Genomic DNA, 24,445 nt, shown 5'->3' with positions numbered 1-24,445 from the left:
GAAACAGGCTCCAGGCTCCGAGCCATCAGCCCAGAGCCCGACGCGGGGCTCGAACTCACGGACTGCGAGATCGTGACCTGGCTGAAGTCGGACGCTTAACCGACTGCGCCACCCAGGCGCCCCTCATGTAGCGAATTTTATGGAGCTCTTTAGTACGTGTGTCTGAGAATGGCAGTGTCTGCTAAAGTAAAAGGAAGATATTTTTTGGAGCTCACCAAAGGACAGCATGAGTATCACTTGTTAAAAATATTTCCAAACAAATCCGTATGTGTAAAAAAAAAAAAAGGTATTTGAAATGCTAGGATAATAAAATAAAATGTAAGCTTGTTTTCTTATACATCTTCATGCACAGGATCAATGATTTTCTTACTTAGCGTCCATTCATAATACTTTAGTTGGAGAGGACTTACGGCATGAAAAAAAGAGAGGGGAACAGGAGAGAGTACACATCTCCATCTGGTGTCACGAAGTCATTTAACAACCTCTAATCACTAATGTTGCACATACCTGCTTCTTGAAGATTATATATATTATATATATTCATTATATATATATATTATATATACTACTATTTATTCATTGTACCATTAAGTAATACAACTCCTAAGTAGTTTCTACTCTAGGAGTTGGAACACTTTAGGTGCCTTTTCTGGGGTTTTAGGTCAAGAGGGGGAGCTTCAGAAAGGTATTACCTGGGACCGCATGAGCCCACACCATTAAAAGGGTGAGCCTGACTTTTCCACTTACAAGTGGCCCTTTTCTCATTACAGTGCCAATGTAGAAATCACAACTCAGAATTCTTTTTTTTTTTTTTCAACGTTTATTTATTTTTGGGACAGAGAGAGACAGAGCATGAACGGGGGAGGGGCAGAGAGAGAGGGAGACACAGAATCGGAAACAGGCTCCAGGCTCTGAGCCATCAGCCCAGAGCCTGACGCGGGGCTCGAACTCCCGGACCGCGAGATCGTGACCTGGCTGAAGTCGGACGCTTAACCGACTGCGCCACCCAGGCGCCCCAAAATTCTTAACAGTTATTATTAGGGACAGTATCTCGACTGGAAGACATTTTATATTTGGGATGGAGATATAACCTGGGCCATGAAAGACATGAGTGAATTAAAACTAAAGAATCCCTCCTTCAAGTAACATGAAAAACATTTTTAAAAATCTACTCTAAGAGTCAAGCTCCATAAAATCATTTAAAGAATTTGAGGATAAGGAACCTAAGATTTTCTGAGGAAAACTGAGTTTAAATTGCAAACTGAACTTTTAGGATCATAAAATACGGGTTTAGGCAAACTGAGAATTGAAAGGGGCGCCTGGATGACTCAGTTGGTTAAGCATCCAACTTCGGCTCAGGTCATGATCTCATGGTTCGTGAGTTCAGGCCCCACATCTGGTTCTGTGCTGACAGCTCAGAGCCTGGAGCCTGCTACGGATTCTGTGTCTCCCTCTTTCTCTGCCCCTCCCCTGCTTGTGCTCTGTCTGTCTCTCAAAAATAAATAAAAACATTAAAACAAATTTTTTTAATTAAAAAAATTTGAATTTTTCCTCCCCAAGACATTATCATCCTCATCTTCCTCGTGACATTTGACACTGATCATCTCATTTCTAGTAGTGCTCGCCATCATGACATAGGGCACCTGGGTGGCTGAGTCGGTTGAGCGTCCAACTTCGGCTCAGGTCATGATCTCGTGGTCCATGAGTTCGAGCCCCGCATCAGGCTCTGTGCTGACAGCTCAGAGCCTGGAGCCTGCTCCGGATTCTGTGTCTCCCTCTTTCTCTCTCCCCTCCCCCGTTCATGCTCTGTCTCTCTCTGTGTCAAAAATAAACATTAAAAAATTAAAAAAAAAAAAAAAGAGTCAAAGTTCCATGGATACCTCCCCCAAAATGTAATTCTTTAATTAAAAATGTATACCCCTGAATTGGTGGAGAGCAATACTGAGAACCAAACGGTACCCAGTAAAAAACAGAAAGTAAGAGATTTCCACGCACACAGATGATTGTGGCTGATGGCACGGAGGCAGGAAGGGAAAGACCGTGAGGTCCCCTTTGACCCTTGTAACCTGAGTTAATCAGCAGCTCTGGAAACACTGCGGCAGTTTTGATTCTGGGGCCCGGGGAAGCTGCTGATCTCATGTATTTTTGAGTAGAAAATAAGAAAACAGGAGCACTCCTGGTTTGGGAGAACTCCTGGCTGGGGAAGGGTTACTCTATTGCCAGCTCCAAGGAAGATGAGGGGAGGCGCGGGGCTGTGCGTCTGGTGCGTTTGTAGGAGCACAGAGTTGCACACATCACGCTCACAATAACGTTAACCGTTTTTACAGGAGTGCCGGTGATTCATTTGTTCTAACACCTACTTCGTGTTTGACGACAGCAGTGTTAACACGTGAGATCTTTATTACATAAGCTCTGCATCAGACCATCTTCAAATTCAAAGGAACCTGTGAATGGTTCAAGCTGCAGATTATGTCCCATTAGTGGGTCATGAAGTACAGGATATATAATACAAGAGTATATAGAATATATTGTTCCATGGCATTTTTGCTCACAGTTTTAGACACTTACATATGTTATATATATGTGCACACATATATGCTCATGTATGTAGAACTGAACTACATAAACATCAACAAATTCTGATAACATGAACCCTCCAGGAGGTGCATGAATATCATCTTCAGTCTTCTAATAATAATAATAATAATGATAATAATATGATAGATGTCACTGGTTGAGCACTCCTGTGTGTCAGCTACTGTTTCCAAGCTCTTCTCATGCAGTAATTGTTACTCTCCTCCTAAGCCTAGGAGATCGGTAGTACCACCGCCTACATCTTACAGATAAGAACACCAAAACACACAGAGGGTAAGTAACTTGGAACAGACCTCACAAGCAAGCAGCAGAACCAGGATCTGACCCCGGACAACCTGACTGTGGAGACGAGCTCCCCGTGGCCTCTATCTGAAAAACCAAGACCGCAGGGAACTCACGTCCTCCTAAGACCACCAATTCCACTGTCCGGTCTCCTGGAAGGTTAGCAGAGTCAGTTCGGGAATGCAGAGCTCCTAATTTCCAATCCTACGCTCTCCCTAGACCTCAGGCAGCAGTATTCTTAGTAAAAGATGCTTTGTGAAGTTGAAATCAAACAGGCTCAAAATAAATAAAAGATATAGACGAGCATACTTGAAAGAGAAGAGAACATATTTATTTACATCACTGCTTCCTTTTTACAACTCCTACACTTTTAAATAATAAAATTTTCCAGGAAATCTGGTAAGTTTTAAATTAAGATATTTTAACAGAAGAAAATTTCCACAATATGATTTTTATTTACATGAATTTCCAAGAGTTTTAAATTGTTCCTTTTGAAACGGCCCAATATAACTAAAGCTCTCATTTAGACCTTGTATCTTTTTCAAAAATGGTTTGCTTAAGAAATTCATCTTATAATCACATCCTTATAGTTTAGATCCTGACAGACAAAAATCTTGTTAACACACTTACAAATACAAACCTGTTTCATAACTGATCCACATTTGGGCTACAAGCTCAACCTATTTCACATGTTTTGGTGCCAAGCAAAGATTTTTTTTTTTTTTTTTAGACAGCTTTTAAATTGCTTTGATTAAAACTTTCTGGAAGTTTTCTGGATCAGTCATACAGCTGCTTATGAGTTTATATGTATGTATTCTCAGCACACATCCAGTCGGTGAGGATGGGCGTATCTCCAGTTCAGTCAACTCTCAAAGTGACTCACGGGGATTCAGAACTTTGCTGGGGCAGATACTAGGGCATTTTCCTCTCCTTGGCCACTCGTATTTGGGATGCTTACGTTTCCTCCAATATTGCACATGCAAATCACTTACTTTTAAGAGAACTTACTATTCATAAAATGGCTTCTAACAATAACAACGGTCTGACATCCTTCCATGTCGCACTGAGAGATTTCAAATATTTATTAGTGAAACTAGAAGAGAGGATAGATTTTCCTAATATTTTAAGCATGAGTTCCTCCGAACAGTTGGTATAACATCCATCAAAAAATAGAAAAGATTAACTTTACCATGATCAAAGATATAGTTCACAATGAAAAACATACAGTTCTGGACACCTTCTCTGTAAGAACGACCGACGGCCAGTCTTGAGCATCATGCCGCGGCAATAGAGGCATCATCCATGAGTCGACCCTGTGGCTTTAAAGTGGGAAAACAAAACAGGTTTACAACACAGTAACAACAAAAGCTCTATGAATTGAAAAGATTCTGAAATTCTTGGAACTGTGTCCCAAAAACAGAATAAAGTGTACAAGTATCAGAATCACATTGTTTTTCTCCTTCTCCCACCCCAGTCTCTCTGCACTTGAACCTGGGGATGGCCGACTGCAAGCCTAGGTGCTCCCCCCTCGTTCCCTCTTACACCACAGATGTCACCCGCTGGCCACACACGCCCACCTGCCAAATCCGCCACAGGCACTGTTTCTCTTCACCTTGTTTTCTAGCAGCTACTCTATCACCGGGAGTGGGTGAGAGGGAACCTAGTTACCATTCCCGCTTAAGTGGTAGCTTTATTCTCTCTTGCTCAGGGCCCTCCTGCACCTCAAGCTTTACGCAGGCGACAAACCTGAGCTGACAGACAAGTTCTTGGGGATTCAAGGTCTCCCAGTCTCCTGTCTGAGAAAGAGCAATCCGCGATGAACTACGGTGTCTAACAATGAATAGTGCAAGGATAGAAGCAGTAGATGAAAACAAAAATTTCCCCTTCCCCAAGGTCACTGGAAAAACTTAAACCATCACATGAGCAGAGTAAAGGCTAAGCAGGAAGAAAAGGTACTGTAACTGTACTTAGGGTATCAAACTTCTGACAGGTTAGCAACACCTCAGGGTGTCATCAAGTAACTGACAAAATGAAACATTTTTAAAAAAAAATGCTTATTTGTTTTGAGAGAGAGAGAGAGAGAGAATGAGCAGACTCCACACTGTCAGCACAGAGCTTAACTTGGGGCTTGAATTCACAAACTGTGAGATCGTGTCCTGAGCCGAAATCAAGAGTCAGACACTTAACCGACTGACTCTTAGCCCCCAAAATGAAATTCTTGCAAATAATTTGATCAAGCAGATGTATGTCAGCAGACCTTTGTGGTAATGCACGACAGAGATGGCATTCAAGACATCAAACAGAACAGTGTGATAATGTCATCACCAAAAGCCATTTACTATGCTTTATGCAGAATGATCCCCAGGGGACTCCCTAAGGTAAGGAAGGGAGCACTCCTGTCTTCGGTTTTGTTGCTGTGCATTTTATGCACGTATGTGTGTGTGTATGTGTGCATGTGTGTGCGTATATGTACATGTGTGCTTGTATAAGTTAGGCCTCTGACATCTGAGGCAGGAACAGAAGGAATGAAAGCATAGGTGCTGGTCTTTTATACATCATGTCATCTTTAGTACTGACAGAGGATGTTCAGTTTTAGAAAAAGAATAATGGCTCAACGTGGCTAAATCCTTATGAAACACAGCTTTACAAACAGAAACAGAAGACAAGAACGTCATGCAATGAGAAGACTGGAATGTACTTTTCAAAGGAAGAAAAATATTCATCCAGCTTTGAAGGAGGGAAGCGCTGTCCAAAAGAACTTTCTGTGATGATGGAAATGCTCTGTGTCAGTGCTGTCCAACATGGTAGCCACCAGAACACTGACTTCCTGAGCACTTCAAGGGGGGCTGGTGCAACTACTTTTTAAAGTAAATTAAATTATAATTAATTTTAATTTAAATCTTGACAGGGCACACGTGGCCAGTGGCTGTCATACTGAACAGTACGGCGCTCAAGTTTAGCAAAGATGTGAAGGGATGTACAGCGCGAGTAAGACTGTTCGCTAAGTGGGAAAAGGGAAACCCTTAGTCACTGTCCTTAGTGTGACAAGTAAAACAACTGTAGTTCTGACTCTCCCTGATAAAGGAGCTGGCTCTGAGGATCCCAGCCAACTTTTCTGGCAGTAGTCAAGCTACTAGAAGGTAGTATGTGGATTTAGAAAAAAGAGCATGGCAGTTCAAAAGGGCACGTTAGTTACGTTAAACCTTGCAAATGTTTATTGTTCTGGAACCTTTCCTTAGATTAAAGGACTACCCAGAAGAGGTTTACTGTGGAAGAAAATGAGAAGACTGAACCAGCAGGAGCTGGGACTGGGTGGGGTGTAGGGAGCCCCACAGGGAAAGGAATGGAGGAGATTAATTGGTGGACCTGAAATCCTGATTCCTCAGATCAATCCACTCTCACACCTCAAACAGGCTGTGTTTGTGCACCTCTGTCTACGTTGATACACGCTCTCACGCTAATTAAGCTGCACTTCTGAGTTTGGGAACGGCAGACCTCAGAAGGTCAACGGCGAAAAGGACATCAGAGGCCATCACTTCCCCAGTGCTCCCCACCCCTGTCATGAGATTTTTTTCCCCACGAGGTGACCTCAGACATGGCAGGGAGGAAGAGCAACAGACATAGCTTCAGAATGTGAATGGGCAGAGATGTTAAAAAAGCCACTGCTGGGGCGCCTGGGTGGCGCAGTCGGTTAAGCGTCCGACTTCAGCCAGGTCACGATCTCGCGGTCTGTGAGTTCGAGCCCTGCGTCAGGCTCTGGGCTGATGGCTCAGAGCCTGGAGCCTGTTTCCGATTCTGTGTCTCCCTCTCTCTCTGCCCCTCCCCCGTTCATGCTCTGTCTCTCTCTGTCCCAAAAATAAATAAAAACGTTAAAAAAAAAAATTTTTAAAAAGCCACTGCTATTGGGGGGGTGGGGAGCACAGGGGGTGAACAGGAAACCTCTGTACTTTCCACTCAATTTTACTCTGAACTTAAAACTGCTCAAAAAAAACCCAATAATAAAGTCTCTTAAAAAGCTACTTTTTTTAAACACAGATCTAGAATTATGAGATTTTTCTTTTATAGTTTAAAAGTATGGTGCTTAGGGCACACCTGGATGGCTCAGTCGGTTAAGCGTCCAATTTCAGCTCAGGTCATGATCTCGCGGTTCATGGGTTTGAGCCCCGCATCGGGGTCTGTGCTGACAACTCAGAGCCTGGAGCCTGCTTTAGATTCTCTGTATGTCTCTCTCTCTCTCCAAAATAAATAAGCATTAAAAAAAAAAAAGTGTTTTTTTTAATCAAAGTATGGTGCTTGGAAACATTAATAAGTTCTTTTTTTGCAAATGTAAATAAGAAGTAGTGTAAGTCTGGAAAGATAAAAGCTAGGAAGATTATGAAGGCTACATTAATACAGAGTAATGTAAAATGTACCCAATCCCAGATTATATAAAGAAGGGACAGTTCCTCCAAACTTTTATATCTGAGTGACTGAGGAAACTACAACCACCTGGAGGGAAGCCTTAATTTTAGGCATCGAGAACGGCTTCACTGGAGGTGAGCACTGTGCTAAACAAACCACCTGTGTGGCCCGATTCACTCCTTCCCACACTGACCACGACCATCCTACACATTCCTTTACTGCAGGAACCTGGAAATGGTACCAGTGTAAAAAAAAATCAAAACATTAAACCAGACTACAGTTTCCAACACAGGACCATTTTCAGAAAAGACCCCAATCCAGTATTACATAGAGAGTCAGGAAAGCCCAAGGGTCATATTTAGAAAGTTAATCCATTTTGATTAAAAATTAGTTATAAACTAACCACAACTTAAAAATATGCTTTACTTATAAGCCAAAGAGAAAAACCTGTCTAAGGATACTGTAAAGGTAAATCATTTTTACCTGAGGGAATAAAAACCCTGGAAATTAGATTCTGTAAAATAATAGCAACTTTACAGAAACGAAAAGCAATACTGCCAAATTCATATGATACACGTCAAAACTATCAGTTAGTCATGGGACGCTTGGGTGGCTCAGTCGGTTAAGCGCCCGACTTTGGCTCAGGTCATGATCTCGTGGTCCGTGAGTTCGAGCCCCGCATCAGGCTCTGTGCTGACAGCTCAGAGCCTGGAGCCTGTTTCGGATTCTGTGTCTCCCTCTCTCTCTGACCCTCCCCTGTTCATGCTCTGTCTCTCTCTGTCTCAAAAATAAATACACGTTAAAAAACAAAACAAAACAAAAAAAAACTATCAGTCTCAAAATATCGTTGAGAAGCTTACATGAAAAGCCACCTTTGGTTTGTGTTCCAGACAGGAGATTTAGAAGTCCTAAGACTTACCTTTACAAAAATACTGGTAGGTATAAAACGCCTGAGCAGCTGATTTGTGAAGTGAGGAAATCTAAGCAGATTGACGTGGAGAGATGGCAGTTGTTGGTATCCGGCCATTAGAGGATAGAAATTATATAACATTTCCTGTTTGGTGCCCGGGAGGATACGCAGTCGAATCTACATCATAACAAATGGTAGAGAAAGATAATCAGTATATACACTTACAGCATCTTCATGGTATCACCCCTTAGTTATTTAGAAATCACTGGACACCCACATCTTTCTGGTGAAATGTGCTGTCTCTCCTATTCCACTTTCCAGACAGATGCTACTAATAGGGCTGAATTAGGATGAGACTAGGACCACACACATAATAAATATGCAAAAAATACATGCGTGATCATCTCAGCTTCTACAGTTTCTACCAAGATCTAAATGGCAATTTGTACCAGCTTAAAAAGGGGAACGCTAGATGGACTGACATTTTCTATGTCTCGACCATGTAGATTTTATAGTCACTTATGCCATGAGATAATTTGTAGGAAAGTATCTTTGTAAATACTATGTCAACAGAAGGCAAGCTAGTTGTTTCTGGTGTTTTCGAGATTTTATCTTTGTAGTGAGGTAAATACTATCGGGAAAAAAAGATGTTTGGAAAATTTTAGTGATACTTTAGAAAAGATCACAAAGGTAAGATTTTGGTATCGTGCATTATTTATTTGTAAGTCAGTATGTGAAAAGGATCAGGACACTCAAGAAAAGCTTACGCATTTGCAAATGAGTACATACGTTATACACGTGTCAAAGATAACGTGTGTGTACCCAACACAGAACAGCTAATACGACATGTACTATATGTTATAAACTTAAATTAGTGTATGGACTTACAGTCTACTTCATATAGAATTCTATTTTTTTTTAATGTTTTTATTTCTTTTTGAGAGACAGAGAGAGAAAGAGCACGAGCGGGGTAGGGGCAGAGAGAGGGAGACACAGAATCTGAAGCAGGCTCCAGGCTCTGAGCCTTCAGCACAGAGCCCGAGGCCAGGCTCGAACTCAAGGACCTGAGCCAAAGTCAGACGCTTAACCGACTGAGCCACCCAGGCACCCCAAGAATTCTATTTTACATTTCACAACAAACCTAGCACCCAGAATATGCACAGCAAAAATGACTAGTCAAGGTAGACACTTCTAAGTATTATGACATGTTTGTTTCTCTAATTATGCCCTTGTTAACAAAAAGTATTTACTGACTCTTGAGGGGCGTCTATTATCAACTTTGACAGAAAACAGTATTCTCATGGAAACTGGTTTTGCCTGAAAGTGTATGTTCCACTCAAAAAATGTGGAGTCCACCTCTGATTTGAATGGGTGAATCAAAACACCTGAATAATTTATTTTTATGTGTAAATATAAAATTATGTCTAAATGCGCCAAAGATAAGTAAATTCTATGCAAGGTTAAAAATCTCTAAAAAATTTCACTGATAGTTCAGAAGAGAATCGGGCTTTTTTTTTTTTTTTTTTTTTTAATTTTAATTTTAATAGGACCCATGCCCAGTGTGGGCTTGAACTCATGACCCCAAGATTAAGTATCACATGCTTTACAAACTGAGCCTGCCAGGCGCCCCAGAGAATCAGGCTTTTAATATGGGTAGTCAGGTTTCTAGGCCTCAAGTTAAAAGACAAACACAGACACACAGACACACACACAATGGTAATAAAAGGGAAATCTAAAATTTTCAGAAAGTCTATTATACTCTGAGGATTTGTGCATTCTCGTTTTACAGAAAGAAAGAACTTATATGTATGATCTCTGTGTGAAAAGGGTTGTCCACTTAATCCGCTGCTACACAAATTGTACTTAATATTTAAAGGTGATGAAAAATTTCCTATTATCAAAATAACAGGGACCATAATCAGCCTTATCAGTTCATTTGTAAAAACTAAGTACATAGCTCTCCATTTCCTGGCCACACCTCTGTGTCTACACAAACAGCCCAATGCGATAGGCCCTATACCTGTTTAAGTCCAGAGAACATGAAGGCATCACTGGGCTCCACAGAAATCTCCACGTCTTGAACTAAGTTAGTCTTGTTCTGTAGGTGATACTTGACAGGTAAGGATTCTCTGACACGCCCAAACGATGGCAGATCTGCAGAGAAAGACGACACATTTCTCTTGGTTAAAGAAAACGGTGTACCATTTATGAGTTCTTCTTGTAAATGAATCTCATTCTGTAGACATGAGGTTATTTAAATTAGTGCTTATACTGCACTCTTGCTAAAGAAGCACATTCTTGGACTGGACAACAGCCATGGGACTGTGATAAAACAGGCTAAACAGAATCAAGTCTCCTTCTAAAGCTGAATGACTTAGAAAGGGTCTTGGCTGTCAGGAACTGAATTATACTTTAGGAATAATTTTTTGAATCTATAAAACATGTCCCTAACTATCCATCATGGTTCAAGAAGAATAACAGGCATCATGTGCCTCTTGATGAGCGCACATACCATTAACTATGAAGTATTCTTGCCAAAAACTTGAACCTGAATCTGATCAAGACAACAGATGTAACCACCAACTTACAGGGACACTTAAAAATGATACAATGCAATCAGCAAAACCCAGACTGTGGGACGCTCTACAGGACAACTAACTCCATTTCTTCAATAAATAGCAAGGAAGAGGTGGGGGAGGGGGGTGGTGCAGGAGGTGAGGGAGTGGGGAGGGAGTCTGCCCGCCCAGAGATTTCAAAAGTATGAGACATCCACCAGCTGCAGTGATGAGACCTTAAAACAATAAAGAACATTCAAAGTCAACTAGGGAAACTGCGACACTGGAATTTGGCAATTAATATTAAGGAATTATTGCTAATTTTTAAGATGATGACAATAGAATTGTGATGATGTTTAGAAAAATAGCCACTAATACAGAAATACTGATAGATGAAATAATATCTGGGATTTGCTTTAAAATAAGGCAGGAGGAGGAGCTTGAGATACAGATGAAACAAGACTGATCATAATCTACTTCTGTAAACGTTGGGCATTTTTTGTAATAAAAGTAGTTTTAAATCTTAGAAGCTAAAATAAGTAATTCTCACTGGATTCTTTTTACCAAGTACAAGTTGGTGCCGTTACCTGCATTCACATGGAGGGGAATGTTTTCTACGATCACGTGTGGCAGAGTGATGGCAGTACTGATGACAGGGACGTTTCCCATGGCGGAGGTCCTGTGACAGAAAAGGGAATCTTTCAAATCCGCATTTTACGTGAAACGTGGAATCAAAAACAGGCCACGTGTATACTCACAAACTTGTTTCAAAGGAAACAGAAAGGGCTTAAACATCTCCTAAAACTTTATTCCTGGAAGTGGTTTAGTGAAGAAAAGGCTTTTAGAATCCCGTTTGGGTTCTGAATGTTTCCAATGAATCGATGGTATAACCCAGGGCTGCTGTTTGGTCCAGGGGCCAGAATGTGAATCAGCCATACCATGAAACCCACCATTTAACACAGGGCGTGGTAGCAGAGCGCTCAGCGTGGGTGGGAGCACGCGGACTGACCTTATGACACAGACCTTCTCCGCCTGTGGCCAGTTCGAGGCCGAGCACCAGACCACTTCCAAGTGTACCGTCCTAGCTACACCCAAAGTACAGAATAGAAACCAAAGAACAAAAAGTATTTTACTACCAATAAAAAAGCAGCATTCTGACATCACGGAGATAAAGTGAGTAACATTATGAAACTGTCAAATATCTTCCCCTGTGTCACAGTTAGGACGGGAACCACAGGGCGGCTGGCTGACTCCCGAGAACTGGCCTTGGGGAGAGTCTGGATCAAGATGTGGAACAGCTGACACTGGGTGCAAATTATTACACCACAAAAGCCCCAGGCGAACACATCTAACCCCTCTTCATTAGTAGGTCTTTATGGTATTACAGTAACGTGATGGGATGAGTAAGCAGTGCCTTCAAATTCCTATTTTAATTCCTGTAAACATAAATTAAACTAAACTTCGATGTGGTAAATTCAGAAGTGGGAGAAAGAAAGATCTTAGCTTTTTTAAAAAAATAAGTCCATGATTTTTCCTTTCTCGTTTTTCATGTCTCATTCGCAGTTTTTAAATTTATGAAAAAATTGAGCCAAGAAATTCACACATGAAATATCACATATCTACCTCCCAGCCTAAGAAAACATCACAATATAGTTGAACCTCCCCACGTGCCCCTTCCTGCTTGCACCTGTGCCCTAGAAGTACTAACTTGGGAGTCATCATTGCTACGTATTTCTTTATAGTTTTTGAAATTATGAAGGTAGCCCTAAGAAATGTGCAGTGTTTTACATGTTTCCCAATATTACATACATGCAATTTGTTCATATTTTCAACATTTGCAGTTGCTTTGTTCCCTTAATACTAATGGTTAACAGGAGCAGCTCTGGTTCATCGATTTTCACTGATACATAGCATTCTGTTCTATGACCATGCCATAGTTTGTCCATTTTCCTGTTGATGGATATTTAGTTTGTAACTTTTTACTACTATAATCAGAGGTGCTATGAACATTCTTACATATATCTTTGTGTACTTGTTTGAGACCTTTTCTATGAGGCATATAGATATCTTCAGTTTCACCTAGCCCTGCTGAATGGATTTCCAAAGTAACTGTTCTATTTTATACTCTACCTTTTTTGACAAACTTTGCATTGTTAACCCCTTTTATTTTTCCAAATTAGTGGCAGCACATTTTCTCCCTATGTTTCCTGGCCATCTGGCCTCTTCTGTTTCTCTTAACACCGCATACTCAAGATTTTGCTCAACTTTCTGTTAGGAGACTTGGTTTTCTTATGATTCGTATAAGTTCTTGATATGAATTCTAATGCTTTCTCAGTTTTCCATGTTGTAAATAGCTTTTCCCAATTTGTATTTTTATAGGTATTTTTTAATGAACTAAGAAGCTTAATTTTAACAAATCAAATTCATCAAGTTTAGAGGCTTACACTTTTTATGTCTTATTTAAAGAAACTCTTCCCTATTCCAAAGTCATAAAACAATTCTCTTATTTTCTACTAAAAGTAGTAACGTTTTGCTTTTCACAATTAGAATTTTAATATGCCTGGAATTAATTTTTATACACAGTGTAGAGATACAAGGATACCCAATTGTTTACCACCAATTACCAGATCTCCACTGATTTGCAATGCCACCTCCCTAAAACATAATTTTCATATGTGTGGATCTATTTCTAGACTCTCTCTTCTGTTCCACTGGCCTATTTACATATTCCCATTCCAATACCACAGCAATGACTGCTGTAGCTTTACCTTAAGTCTGGGAATTTAGAAGAGCCAAGTATCCTTGCTTATTAGTTTTTCTTCTGAAGTATCTCGACTATTTCTGAGTTTTTGCCTTTCCATATAAGCTTTAAAATCAACAGTGTCAAGCTCCACAAAAACAAACTAAAACAAGCTATTGAGATCCTGAAGCAAATTGCAGTGACTTACAGAACAAACAATATCAGATCTTATCCAAATCCTACCCAAGACAATTATGTGTATGTCCCATGTAGGGACTTCCTTTAATGTTTTAAAGTTTTATAATTTTCTCCATAATGGCAATACCCATTTTCTATTTGATATATTCTTACTTACCTTATAATTGTTGTTATCATCTAAATGATACCTGTTTTACAAGTATATTGCCTGGAGGTTTATTACTGATATATAGAAAGCCAACTGATTTTTGTATATTGATGTTATATCCAGCAACCTTGCTGGAACTCCTATAATGGAAATAATTTGTTGATTCCCTTGGGTTTTCTATGTAGACAATCCTATTGAATGCAAATAAGAACAGTTTCTCTTGATGTTTTTAATGGTCCTGTCATGAGAATTCGCTTGGTTAAAATTTCATCAGTATACAGGTCACAAATTGTGACAAATACAAATAAAAGTTTAATTATCCTTTTTAATCTTTGTGTTCTTGACAAACATTTAGTGATAGCATGTGACTTCTAGTCTTCTCTCCAGGACTGACAGAAGCTTTCAAATATTAAATGACAATGACAAATAATAAAGGCAGTAGAATAGGACAGAGAAGGAATAAGAGATAGGGCTGATTCACCTCTTCCAGGAGATGATATAATGACCAGTTGCTACTCCACCTTCAACATTTCCAACAGATGGGCACCGAAGACAAAAGCATTCACTAGCACTCTCTCCAGTCTGTAAGACAACTATAAGGAATAATCTTTATAATCCTATGCAACGATTTCCTCTATGAAAGGAGAGTTTTACCTTTAAGTAATATAACAAAAAAAGAATATCAGTTATACATTATTTGTAGAGACTTAAAAACTAAGGCTCAGAGATGTTAAATGACTTTTTCAAGGTCACAAAGTCCTATCCAGTGTTTTTTCTAATATATCAATATTCCATTATAATAAAACTCAGCAAAGCAGCTGTAGGTCTGTGACAAGATCCTATAGGAACTAATGACAGGGCAAAGTCTGGAGTTGGAATAATACCATTTGGTGATTATTTTTCTTTCTACAAATTATTTCATGTCTCTAAAGGAAACATTTCACAGTAGGGAAAAAGAAATTTTTAGTTAACCTTTTAGGTACTCAAAATGTCATTCCAGGCAACTCTGGCTTTCTCTGACAAACACATATTAGCGATACCATCAAATGGAAATACATTACATGTTGCCTCATTATTGCCTAATGTGGTGACTTACCTCTCATACAAGGCTGCTTTCCTCTTGCCAACTGTAGCCTAAACTCCTGACGCCAAGATAAAGGTTCGTCTGAACCAAGCCCTCCCTGCCATCAGCACCTCCCAGCCTGCAGTGCCTTCGATGCAAGCTGGCAACAGTGCCCATCTGAGGCTGACCTGGGCAAATCTGTGGGTGAAACTTTCAAACAGTAATAACAAGGTCTCTAAACATTAACTAATTGTTTTCATGGTTCTCTAATGAAGAAGGTTGTGATAAATTACTAGTTACGATTGTGAGCAGATACTAGAAGTCAAAGGGGAAAATGCTGGGCCAATCTCTAACCACTTTTAAGTAATTTTTAAGGACTAGGAAATGATACTGTAGCCCAGTTAGTAAAACATACATCAATTTAAACCTCTTAAGATACCTTTTTTTTTTTTAATTCAGGATCCTTGCCCCGTTTTCTTTTCATTTTTTTAAAGTTTATTTGAGAGAGAGAGAGAGAGATAGAGAGAGAACGGGGGAAAGGCAGAGAAAAAGAGAAGAGAGAATCCTAAGCAGTCTCCACGCTGTCAACACAGAGCCCAACATGGGGCTTGATCCTGCGAACCGAGAGATCAAGACCTGAGCCAAAACCAAGAGTCAGATGCTTAACTGACTGAGCCACTCAAGCGCCCCAAGATACCTTTTTTAAAAACCCAGGACATTCATATTGCTTCTCCCCAGCTCAAGCCTTCCTTAATTCTAAGAAGTTAACAAAAATGATCACAACGTTTATTAACAATTAACATTGGGGTCAACTTTATGACCTAGGAAAGTTGTTATCTTTAATGTGTCAAATACAAAGTTTGTAATGCATTAGTGCTGGTGTCCTTGGAGGTGGCAGAAAGAATAAAGCCATGCCACCCCCTCCCCAAAGATATCCACATCATAATTCCCAGAACTGTGAATGTGGTACCTTACACGGCAGAAAGGATTTTACAGATGTGATTAAGATAAGGATCTTAAAATAGGAAGATTATACTGGATTCTCCAATTGGGCCCAATGTAACCACAAGGGTTCTGAGGGAAAGTCGTAGGTAGGAGGAAATCTGAGGAAAAACATGTGACAATGGAAGCAGAGGTCAGAAGAAGAAACATCTGAAGATGCTACACTGCTGGTTTGGAAGGCGGAGGAAGGAACCATGAGCCAAGGAATCCAGATGGCCTCTGAATGCTGAAAAGGGCAGGAAAAGGGTGTTCCCCAGAGCCAGAAGGGATACATCACCAACACTTGATTTTAGGACTTCTGACCTCTAGAACGTTAGGATAATAAATCTGTGTTGTTTTAAGCACTAACTTTGTGATAATGTGTTACAGCAGCAATAGGAAACGAGTAATGGGAAATTCAAGGTAGGTATTTTTTCATTCATTTAACAAACATTTATTAAGCAACTACTATGCAGCTGAGGCTGCCAATACAAAAAGGGGTAAGTCATGGCTCCTGCTCTAAAGGAGCACATAGTGTAGTAGGGGAGCCATAAGAGTAAGTAAACTATTACAATATAAGTGGATAAGTGTCATAACAGATGTAAAGAAACTCTGGGAGCAAAGAAAGAAGATTATCTAGTCCCGCTTAGGAAGATCAAAAAGCCAAAGCTTACATGAGACCGAAAGAGCAAACAAGAGTTGATCAGGTGGAAAGAAAAAGGAAAGGGTTTTGGACAGACGTACTAACATGTTCAAAACCATATGGAGGTAGTGTTTGCTGAATGTACAAATCTGGGCTTGGTCAAAGTCTGGGAAAGAGGAAGAAGAAGTAGGGAGCCTTGTACAGAAGAAGCTAGAAAGGGAAGCTTCCCAGGGAAAGGTCTGGTAGGTCATGAGGTTTTCTAAGAAGGAAAAACAAGTTCAAAATTGCTTTTTGAGAAATCAATCTCTGGCAGCAATATGAAAGGCAGACTAGGGGAGAGAATGGCAAAGAGGAAAGCGGTTAAGAAGGTGTTTCTGAAGGCCAGATGAGAGATGGTGAGAATGGAGACAAGCTGGATTCGAGAGATGGGCAGAAGGGAGAACGTGGCGCCAGGATGGATGCGCACGTAAGAGGGAGTCTGGTCTGTTTCTGTGGTTTCTACCTGGGGCCAAGTATACACTGACTCCTCTCTCTGGACTGGGGACTGCGGGGAGCCTGAGGTTGCATGGCAGGTGAAGACTTGTAGAAAAAGTAAAACAAGCCAAAGTCAGGATCTTGGAAGCGACCCACATTTAAGGAGTAAGAAAAGGAATCAGCAAAGAATGGACAGATAGCCAGCTTGTGTTGAGCTGTGAGGAGACAAACGCCGGGCTGAGATACTTCATACAGACTACCTCATACACGCTATTTCACGTATGTTATCTTCTTTAACTCTGACAAGTGATGAAACAAAGTGAACCGTCCAACGTAACCTAAGAGCAGGAAGAAGGTCAGAGAATGGAATCTAGTTCAGCGTGACTCCACAGCTCGTGATCATTCCACGTTAGCCAGGGAGGAGAAAAGGAAGAAGTGTGGACAGAGAAACAAAGCAGAACCACAGACTGATTTCCAAAACCATGAGAGAAAACCAAGTTTCAAAAGATAAAAACAAAACTTATAAAGGCATTCTGAAAGCAAAATTGTTTTCTAGTATTATTACTTTACAGGACGTAGGACCTACTTGTAGCATTTAAATAAAGAGGTTTTTTAATCTATTTTATCTTTCCTCCTTTATGATGACTTTCCTAAAATGCACAGAAGTGACTATGAAGACTATGTCTCTTGTAGAGACAAACTCTTCTTGGCGTTTTCTTGAGAACCTAGCATGGGGCCAGATAGTGAACTTGATAAATACCTGTTGATTATTTATTGATAGATACTGAAACTTATTCACAAGCCGGATACAAAAAATATACTGGAATTCTGAAACTACTCATCTAATTTTAATCTGTACTGCAAATCAACTATATGACTTACGACACTGAACTCAAGTAGTAGATAGATAAACAGATACAGCAAATAAATGACTCATTTATATTTGATTTTAATCGTGGGGGTGGGGGGCGCCTGGGTGGCTCAGTCAGTCAAGCGTCCAACTCTTGGTTTCAGCTCAGGTCTTGATCTCACAGTTTGTAAGACTGAGCCCCACACTGGGCTCTATGCTGACAGCACAGAGTCTGCTTGGGATTCTCTCTCTCTCCCTCTCCCTCTGCCCCTCCTGCGAGCATGTGCTCTCTCTCTCAAAATAAATAAATAAACTTAAAAAAAAATACATCGTGATTTTTTTCATACAATCTTTATCCTTATCATAGAGCTGTGCACAATTTTGCTTGGGTTAACATTCAAACTAATTTTTTTTATTTTTCTCTAACAGCTCAAGAAGCATATAAGCCCAAGGTATAATGCACCAGAAAAGTAATATCCTGGGTTTAAATCTCTTCTCTAAACTATTTTAGTTGATTTAGAAAACTTACTGTCTGTGTTTCTATATTTTCCCAACTTTCTTTAATAACCATCTTTCACCATTTCAAATTATAAGATATGGTAAACATTAATTAAAAATCAGTAAGAAAAAACAATCTATAAAAAAATCCAAATATGAAAAAATACTATTTTATTTTCAAGTACATTTTTCTGAGTAACTTCCTTATAGTAGCAAAAATCTTATCTTTTAAAATAAGGTATACTCAAACAGGTGGTAACTGATACTAATTCTACTTTAATTCTAAATGTATTTACTTTTCTATCAAGTCTCAAAAAGCTAACTCTTACCTTGCTAGCCTACACACACACACACACACACACACACACACACACACACACACACACACACACCCCGGTCTTCTAATTAAGTGGGATGGTCCACATTCTCACCTTTGTCCACTTGGGACTCTAGCTGATCCACTGGGGTCATAGAAAGAGCAAGTTGTAGCTCACTGGATACAATAGTGAGGGCCCAAGGTGAGGCACTTAAGAGGTCCGTCATCAATAGAAAGGGGATGTCCGCATAGACCCTTTCCAGGTGCTCAAACTGTCACAAATGAAGACAAAAGATCTGTCTGGAACTACAATAATTCATTTTGCTTTTTCTGTTAATTTCTATAATTGAAATGATTTCCAAAATGCTTCATAGGAACATACCTTTGTAGAGACAAATTTAACCGCGACATCAAATGGAAAGACAGTTTCTATAGTTACAGTTTCATCCTGTAAGAATTTAAAGGGCACATTCAATGGCTTTTCTAAACTTAAAAATAGTTTTAAAAATAGCAGACATGCAAAACACAATCTGTAACTGATCAAGAAATAATCCCAATTTATATATTAAGAAGCTAGAAGCTTTCCCTCAGATAATTTATAAAAACCTATAGAGAGAAACCGGACTACAATTTCTAATAAATTATCTTATGGCTTTAAAACAGCTCACACTGCAAAGTGCTTTCTAACACGTTATTTATCTCAGGATCTAGTAAAAGTGGGCAGGACAGGCAATGTCACTATTTTAGAGAGGACGAAGCAGAAGTTAAGGAAGTTTCAATGCTTGGCCTTGGGCCACAAAGCTAATGGTGCCAAGCCTAGAATCTGGGTTTTCTTTTTGTCTAAGTTCTTTACTTCACCTCAAGTCAAGACAACTAATAATAATGATAATGACAATAATAATATTACAGCGCTATAATCGCTATATATCTAATGCATTATATAATGTTTGTAATAACTCAAGGAAACAGATGCCATTATACTCGCTATTTTAAGCTGAAGTAGTCCCGCATAGCTAGTAAGTGACAAAGGCAGAAACAGACCTGGATCTGACCGTAGGGGTCTGTACTCTTAACCTACACACTACATCCCTCCCTCAGTCTGTTCAAGAAGCAATGGGCTTACTATGTCTTTGGAAACAAACCACCCACCCTGTTAGTGAGAACCCTTTTTTAAAAATCACGTTGATTTAAAAACTCAGGCTGTGATAATGCCAGGTGGATGTGGGTTTTAATCCTGGAGGACACATTCCTATTAGCTATGCAGACCTTGGGGTTAGTGAGGTAACCTTGAGGAAGAACCATGGTTTCTGAGTCTGTCTCATAATCCTTGTGGGGCTGTTAACAATGAAGTGAGATAACATATATAAAGCACTAGTGAAATGCCTAAACCATGTTCATTATTATCACATACTTCAAATGACTTCCTCTCAATACCATCAAGCTAACTTTTTAAGAAAGTGTAATAAGTAGGATATTAGTGGTAGAAAACGCCTGCGTTTTGGGTCTGTGAATCTAAAGCAGGGCCTCAGTATTTCCCCACAGAAAAGATCTAAGGAAATGAAGAAACAACTCAATGACTAGATCAGATGTGGCCTACTTTAACTTTCCACACATGAAGGTAAAAATGAGATTCAATCCAGTGAAGGGAAAATAATTTACATTTAAATTTCCAAAAATGTCTTACAAGTAACACTGGGACCTGTAAGATAGATATTCCATGAGAAAAGTGCTTCTGTGTACAATAATCTTGAAAGATAATCACCACAGCCTTTTGTGAAATTCTCAACACACATTAGCAAATTCAATGCTGTGCTAAGTCTTAAAGTCAAAATATCCATTTAATACCTCTTAACCCATATTTTCCAAACATATTTGACCAACTCATTCTTTTTTGTGTAACATCTATTTCTATCCCTCAGAATTAGTATCCCTCCCTAAAGTAACTAAAAGACAACCTACTAAACAGGAGAAAATGTTTGCAAATGACCTAGCCAATAAAGGGTTAGTATCCAAGATATATAAAGAGCTTATACAACCCAACACCAAAAAAACCAAATAACCCAATTTAAAAATGGGCAAAAGACATGGACAGAAATTCTCCAAAGAAGACAGACATATAGATGGTCAAAAGACACAGAAATGATGCCCAACATCACTCATCATCAGGGAAATGCAAATCAAAACCACAATGAGATATCTTCTCACATCTGTCAGAATGGCTAAAATAAAAACTCAAGAAACAAGTACTGGCAAGGATGTAGAGAAAACGAAACCCTTGTAGACTGTGGGTGGGAATACAAACTGGCATTGCCCCTGTGGAAAACAGTCTGCAGGTTCCTCAAGAAATTAAAAATGGAATTACCATATGACATAGTAATTCCATTACTGAATATTCATTTACCCAAAGAATATGAAAACACTAATTCAAAAGGATATATGCATCCCTGTGTTCACTGCAGCATTATTTACAATAGCCAAATTGTAGCAGCCCAAATGTCCATCAACAGATAAATGGATAAAAAAGACGGGGTATATATACATATATATATATATATATATGTATATATACCGTGAAATATTATTCAGCTATAAAAAAGAATGAAAACTTGCCATTTGCAATCACATGGATGGAGCTAGGCATCACAATGCTAAGCGAAATAATTCAGAGAAAGACAAATACCATATGACTTCACTCACATGTGGGATTTAAGCAACAAAACAAAGGAACAAAGGGAAAAAAGACAAACAAAAAAATAGGCTCTTAACTGCAGAGAACAAACTGGTGGCTACCGGAGGGGAGGTGCGTGGGGGGGATGGGTGAAGTAGATGGAAGGGATCAAAAAAAAAAGTGGCATGCACCTCAAAAATATCATGTCTTGAGGCAAAGAGAGCATTACACACTGTTGTAGCTTGATTCCAGGATAGTTACTACATAGCAAACAATCATTTTAAAAAGATATGTTCCAAGTCTACTAGAAGCTTCATTATCAGAAGTCCTTTCCAAGGCATAGGACTCCAAAGCTGTATAGAACTTGAATGTTCTTATTTTGTAGATAAGGAAACTCAGGTCAAAAGGTTACATGGCTAGGCTGAGTGGACACGTTAGGAGGCCATGTTGAGATTGGCACCCTCCCCTCCTAGTTCACCAGCCATGATCCACTGTAGTGCGTCAGGCTACGTGAAATCTCTGATATATTGTATGCCTTCCTCCCTTCCACTTGGGAAATATTCCTAACTCTTGTAGGATGAGTGTTGCCTCCTACTGACTCATACGATGGCGGACGGCCCAGACTCTGGGCAATGACCAAACTACAAATCCCCAGACTGATTGGCCTTCTCCTCTGCTGGCTGAGGAATCAATCAATTCCTGAGAACGGGCTGAAACAATACAGATAAGACTACGAGGACAGTAAGTATCATAATGTTCCATTACTAAAAGTGGGTACAAGCAATTATATATAATATGGTTAAATTTAAATAAAAACACAGTGCCCCCAAATCACTATAAACAGAAAACACTCCAAAAAGCTGACAGCAGTTGCCTCCAAGGCACTGACTATGACCATGCTATTCTCATCCTCTTCTATCTGCATTTAACTAGACATAATTTTCATGAGAATCTTTTTTAATAGAAAAAATATCTCATAAAGGGAGACCTTCCATCCCCTCAAATCTTCAGCATATAATCAACTTACAGATTTTACCTAATGTGCGATTTTATGAAGAAACACATAGGTTTGGAATCTCAAAACTTTTTTGCATGAGATCCTAAACCTGCTGATTGTACAAAAAGCCATGGAGGCCAGTTTTCTAATGTTTGTACATAGTACATCATTTATGATAAATATAAGTGATTAAAAAAAAAAACCCAAGATGTTTAATTAAAATCTGTAATAGACTACAAGCACCTAAGCTGCTTATTTTACAGGTAAAAAAAAAACATAAAATAGGGAACGCCCCACGTATGACGCTTCCCGAAGTAGCCATGAGAAGTAATACCTTGTGACACTTGCAAACAATTTCTTTGTCTTCAATAGTTGTATTGATCAGGTAAGAAACATACACGAGAAACATTCTTGAACCTACTGTTCCACAGCGAACATACAACATTTTTTCCAGCTGTAACAAAAGTATTTTAATTTAATAATTTAGAGATTTCTTCCTGGTATATACTCTAGGATAATGTTCCCACCTTTTGGAGTTTACTGTACCAGCTGACTAAATTCTTGAACCCTGTTTACAGGCTGTTCTTGCCACAGTATATGTGGGACCAACCAGTACTATCCCACCTTTTTTATTATCATTCCCAACTGCCCAAGAGCTGTGTTTCGTTTGGAAATAAAAGTTGCTTGAAAGGCTATTTCACAAAGTTACAAACTTAATGTTATTCAGTTATTTTATCAGGCAACTAATTCTCCACATCAGGGCCATTTGTTCTAAAACCCCTTGTATAAAACTGCTTACAACATCTTATGCATCTAAATATGTGTAGACATCTTACGCATTTAAGTGTTAAAAACATGCATTAGTTAAATCCCATTTGTAGTCTCAGAATATGCTGTTACAATGTTCTCTAAAACTCACTACATATTTAAAACCTCAATCTAGTTGATTTCCTCCCCAGTCATAGGTGACCAAGTTCACCTGTTCCCCTGGATGTAAGTCTCCGATAGGAATATCAGTGAGTAAAGCCGGATAGGACTCGTCACATAGTTCTGTTCCATGAAGAGACACATGAGTTTTCTGAGTTAAATTGGCATCCTGTCCTGAAAGTGTTAATATCAGTGTTTTAAAATACGGAGCATTCGGACATTATCCTAACAATTACTACTGCATAGAGAGCATCTCTTACGACCGTATTTTAAACAAACTTCCTGTGGTTGACACCACTGATACTTATTTTCTGTTGAACGAACACTGATCAAATGTGGAAAAGGAATGTTTACCAGGTTTTAAACCAGCGGTGAGCTTCACGTCTCTGATTTGGGTCTTTTCATGGGACTGAACAGTCACAACCAAACAATACATTTCATTCGTCAGGGCAGGAGGGTCATGCCGCAGATGCACGGAAATGTTTGGAACTCTGGAAATAATCCTTTGGGGGGGGGGGGGTGGAGAAAAACCCAAAACCTTAGCTAAGCAACCGATTAAAAAAAAAAACAAGTTCTTCAAAGTATTTAAAAGAAGTAAGATGACCTTCCTCAATCTGCCTAGCAAGGTCGACTTACATCGTGCTGGCCTGAATGACTATGCTGTCCCAGTGAAGCTCATTGTCAGGGAGCTTGGGTCGCCTTTTGAAAGAACGCGAGGCCTGCAAGGCTTCTTGGGAGGAGGCAGCGTCCCCTCCTCCTCCCTGCCAATTTAAAACCACACATCTTCCCGACTCGTGGCCCAGAACTAGATCGACCGAAGTAATCTGAAAGACGGAGGGTTGTCAGAAATGCCACCTCATACTTGTCACCATCCCCTCTCGACGAGTTACACAGCAATTGCTGGTGTGTGGAGTTCATCTAGAGACCCCCCCAGGGTGAAGTCAGAACACCTGCTGTACAGCTGTCCCCGACATCTGTTAGCTATGACACTGACTAGGTTCCACCCGCTTCACCTTTAAACGGAGATAATAACCTGACATAACAAATGCTCAATTAGTGGTTGCTGAGTGAGATACATGAATATTTTCATGACCATTAGCATACTCATAACCGAATTCCTAATTCCACACATATTTTTTCCCCAAAGACACGTATAATACTATTAACGGAATAAATATTCCTTTCAACAAAATCCATTA

At 39.6% G+C, this 24,445-nt stretch overlaps 1 protein-coding gene across 1 annotated transcript in view; it reads right to left on the bottom strand.

Annotated features, from left to right (window-relative positions):
- Positions 1-3,186: 3,186 nt before the first annotated feature.
- The window catches only part of TRAPPC11 (trafficking protein particle complex subunit 11), a 47,776-nt gene continuing 26,517 nt past the window's right edge, over positions 3,187-24,445 (bottom strand). The window contains exons 20-31 of the mRNA XM_086703172.1: positions 23,883-24,070; positions 23,601-23,749; positions 23,299-23,420; positions 22,654-22,773; positions 19,037-19,102; positions 18,770-18,926; positions 14,311-14,422; positions 11,331-11,422; positions 10,209-10,342; positions 8,356-8,365; positions 8,198-8,236; positions 3,187-4,196 (exon numbers count right to left, since the gene is read on the bottom strand). Coding sequence (XP_086559298.1) covers positions 4,174-4,196; positions 8,198-8,236; positions 8,356-8,365; positions 10,209-10,342; positions 11,331-11,422; positions 14,311-14,422; positions 18,770-18,926; positions 19,037-19,102; positions 22,654-22,773; positions 23,299-23,420; positions 23,601-23,749; positions 23,883-24,070 — 1,212 coding nt within the window. The 3' untranslated portion in view covers positions 3,187-4,173. The remainder of the gene's footprint in view (positions 4,197-8,197; positions 8,237-8,355; positions 8,366-10,208; positions 10,343-11,330; positions 11,423-14,310; positions 14,423-18,769; positions 18,927-19,036; positions 19,103-22,653; positions 22,774-23,298; positions 23,421-23,600; positions 23,750-23,882; positions 24,071-24,445) is intronic.

Source organism: Puma concolor, chromosome B1 (genome assembly GCF_028749965.1).
Source record: "Puma concolor isolate L17-30 chromosome B1, mPumCon1.1.hap2, whole genome shotgun sequence".
Taxonomy (NCBI): domain Eukaryota; kingdom Metazoa; phylum Chordata; class Mammalia; order Carnivora; family Felidae; genus Puma; species Puma concolor.
Note: the sequence above shows the minus strand (reverse complement) of the source record. Positions and strands in the feature narration are given on the sequence as shown.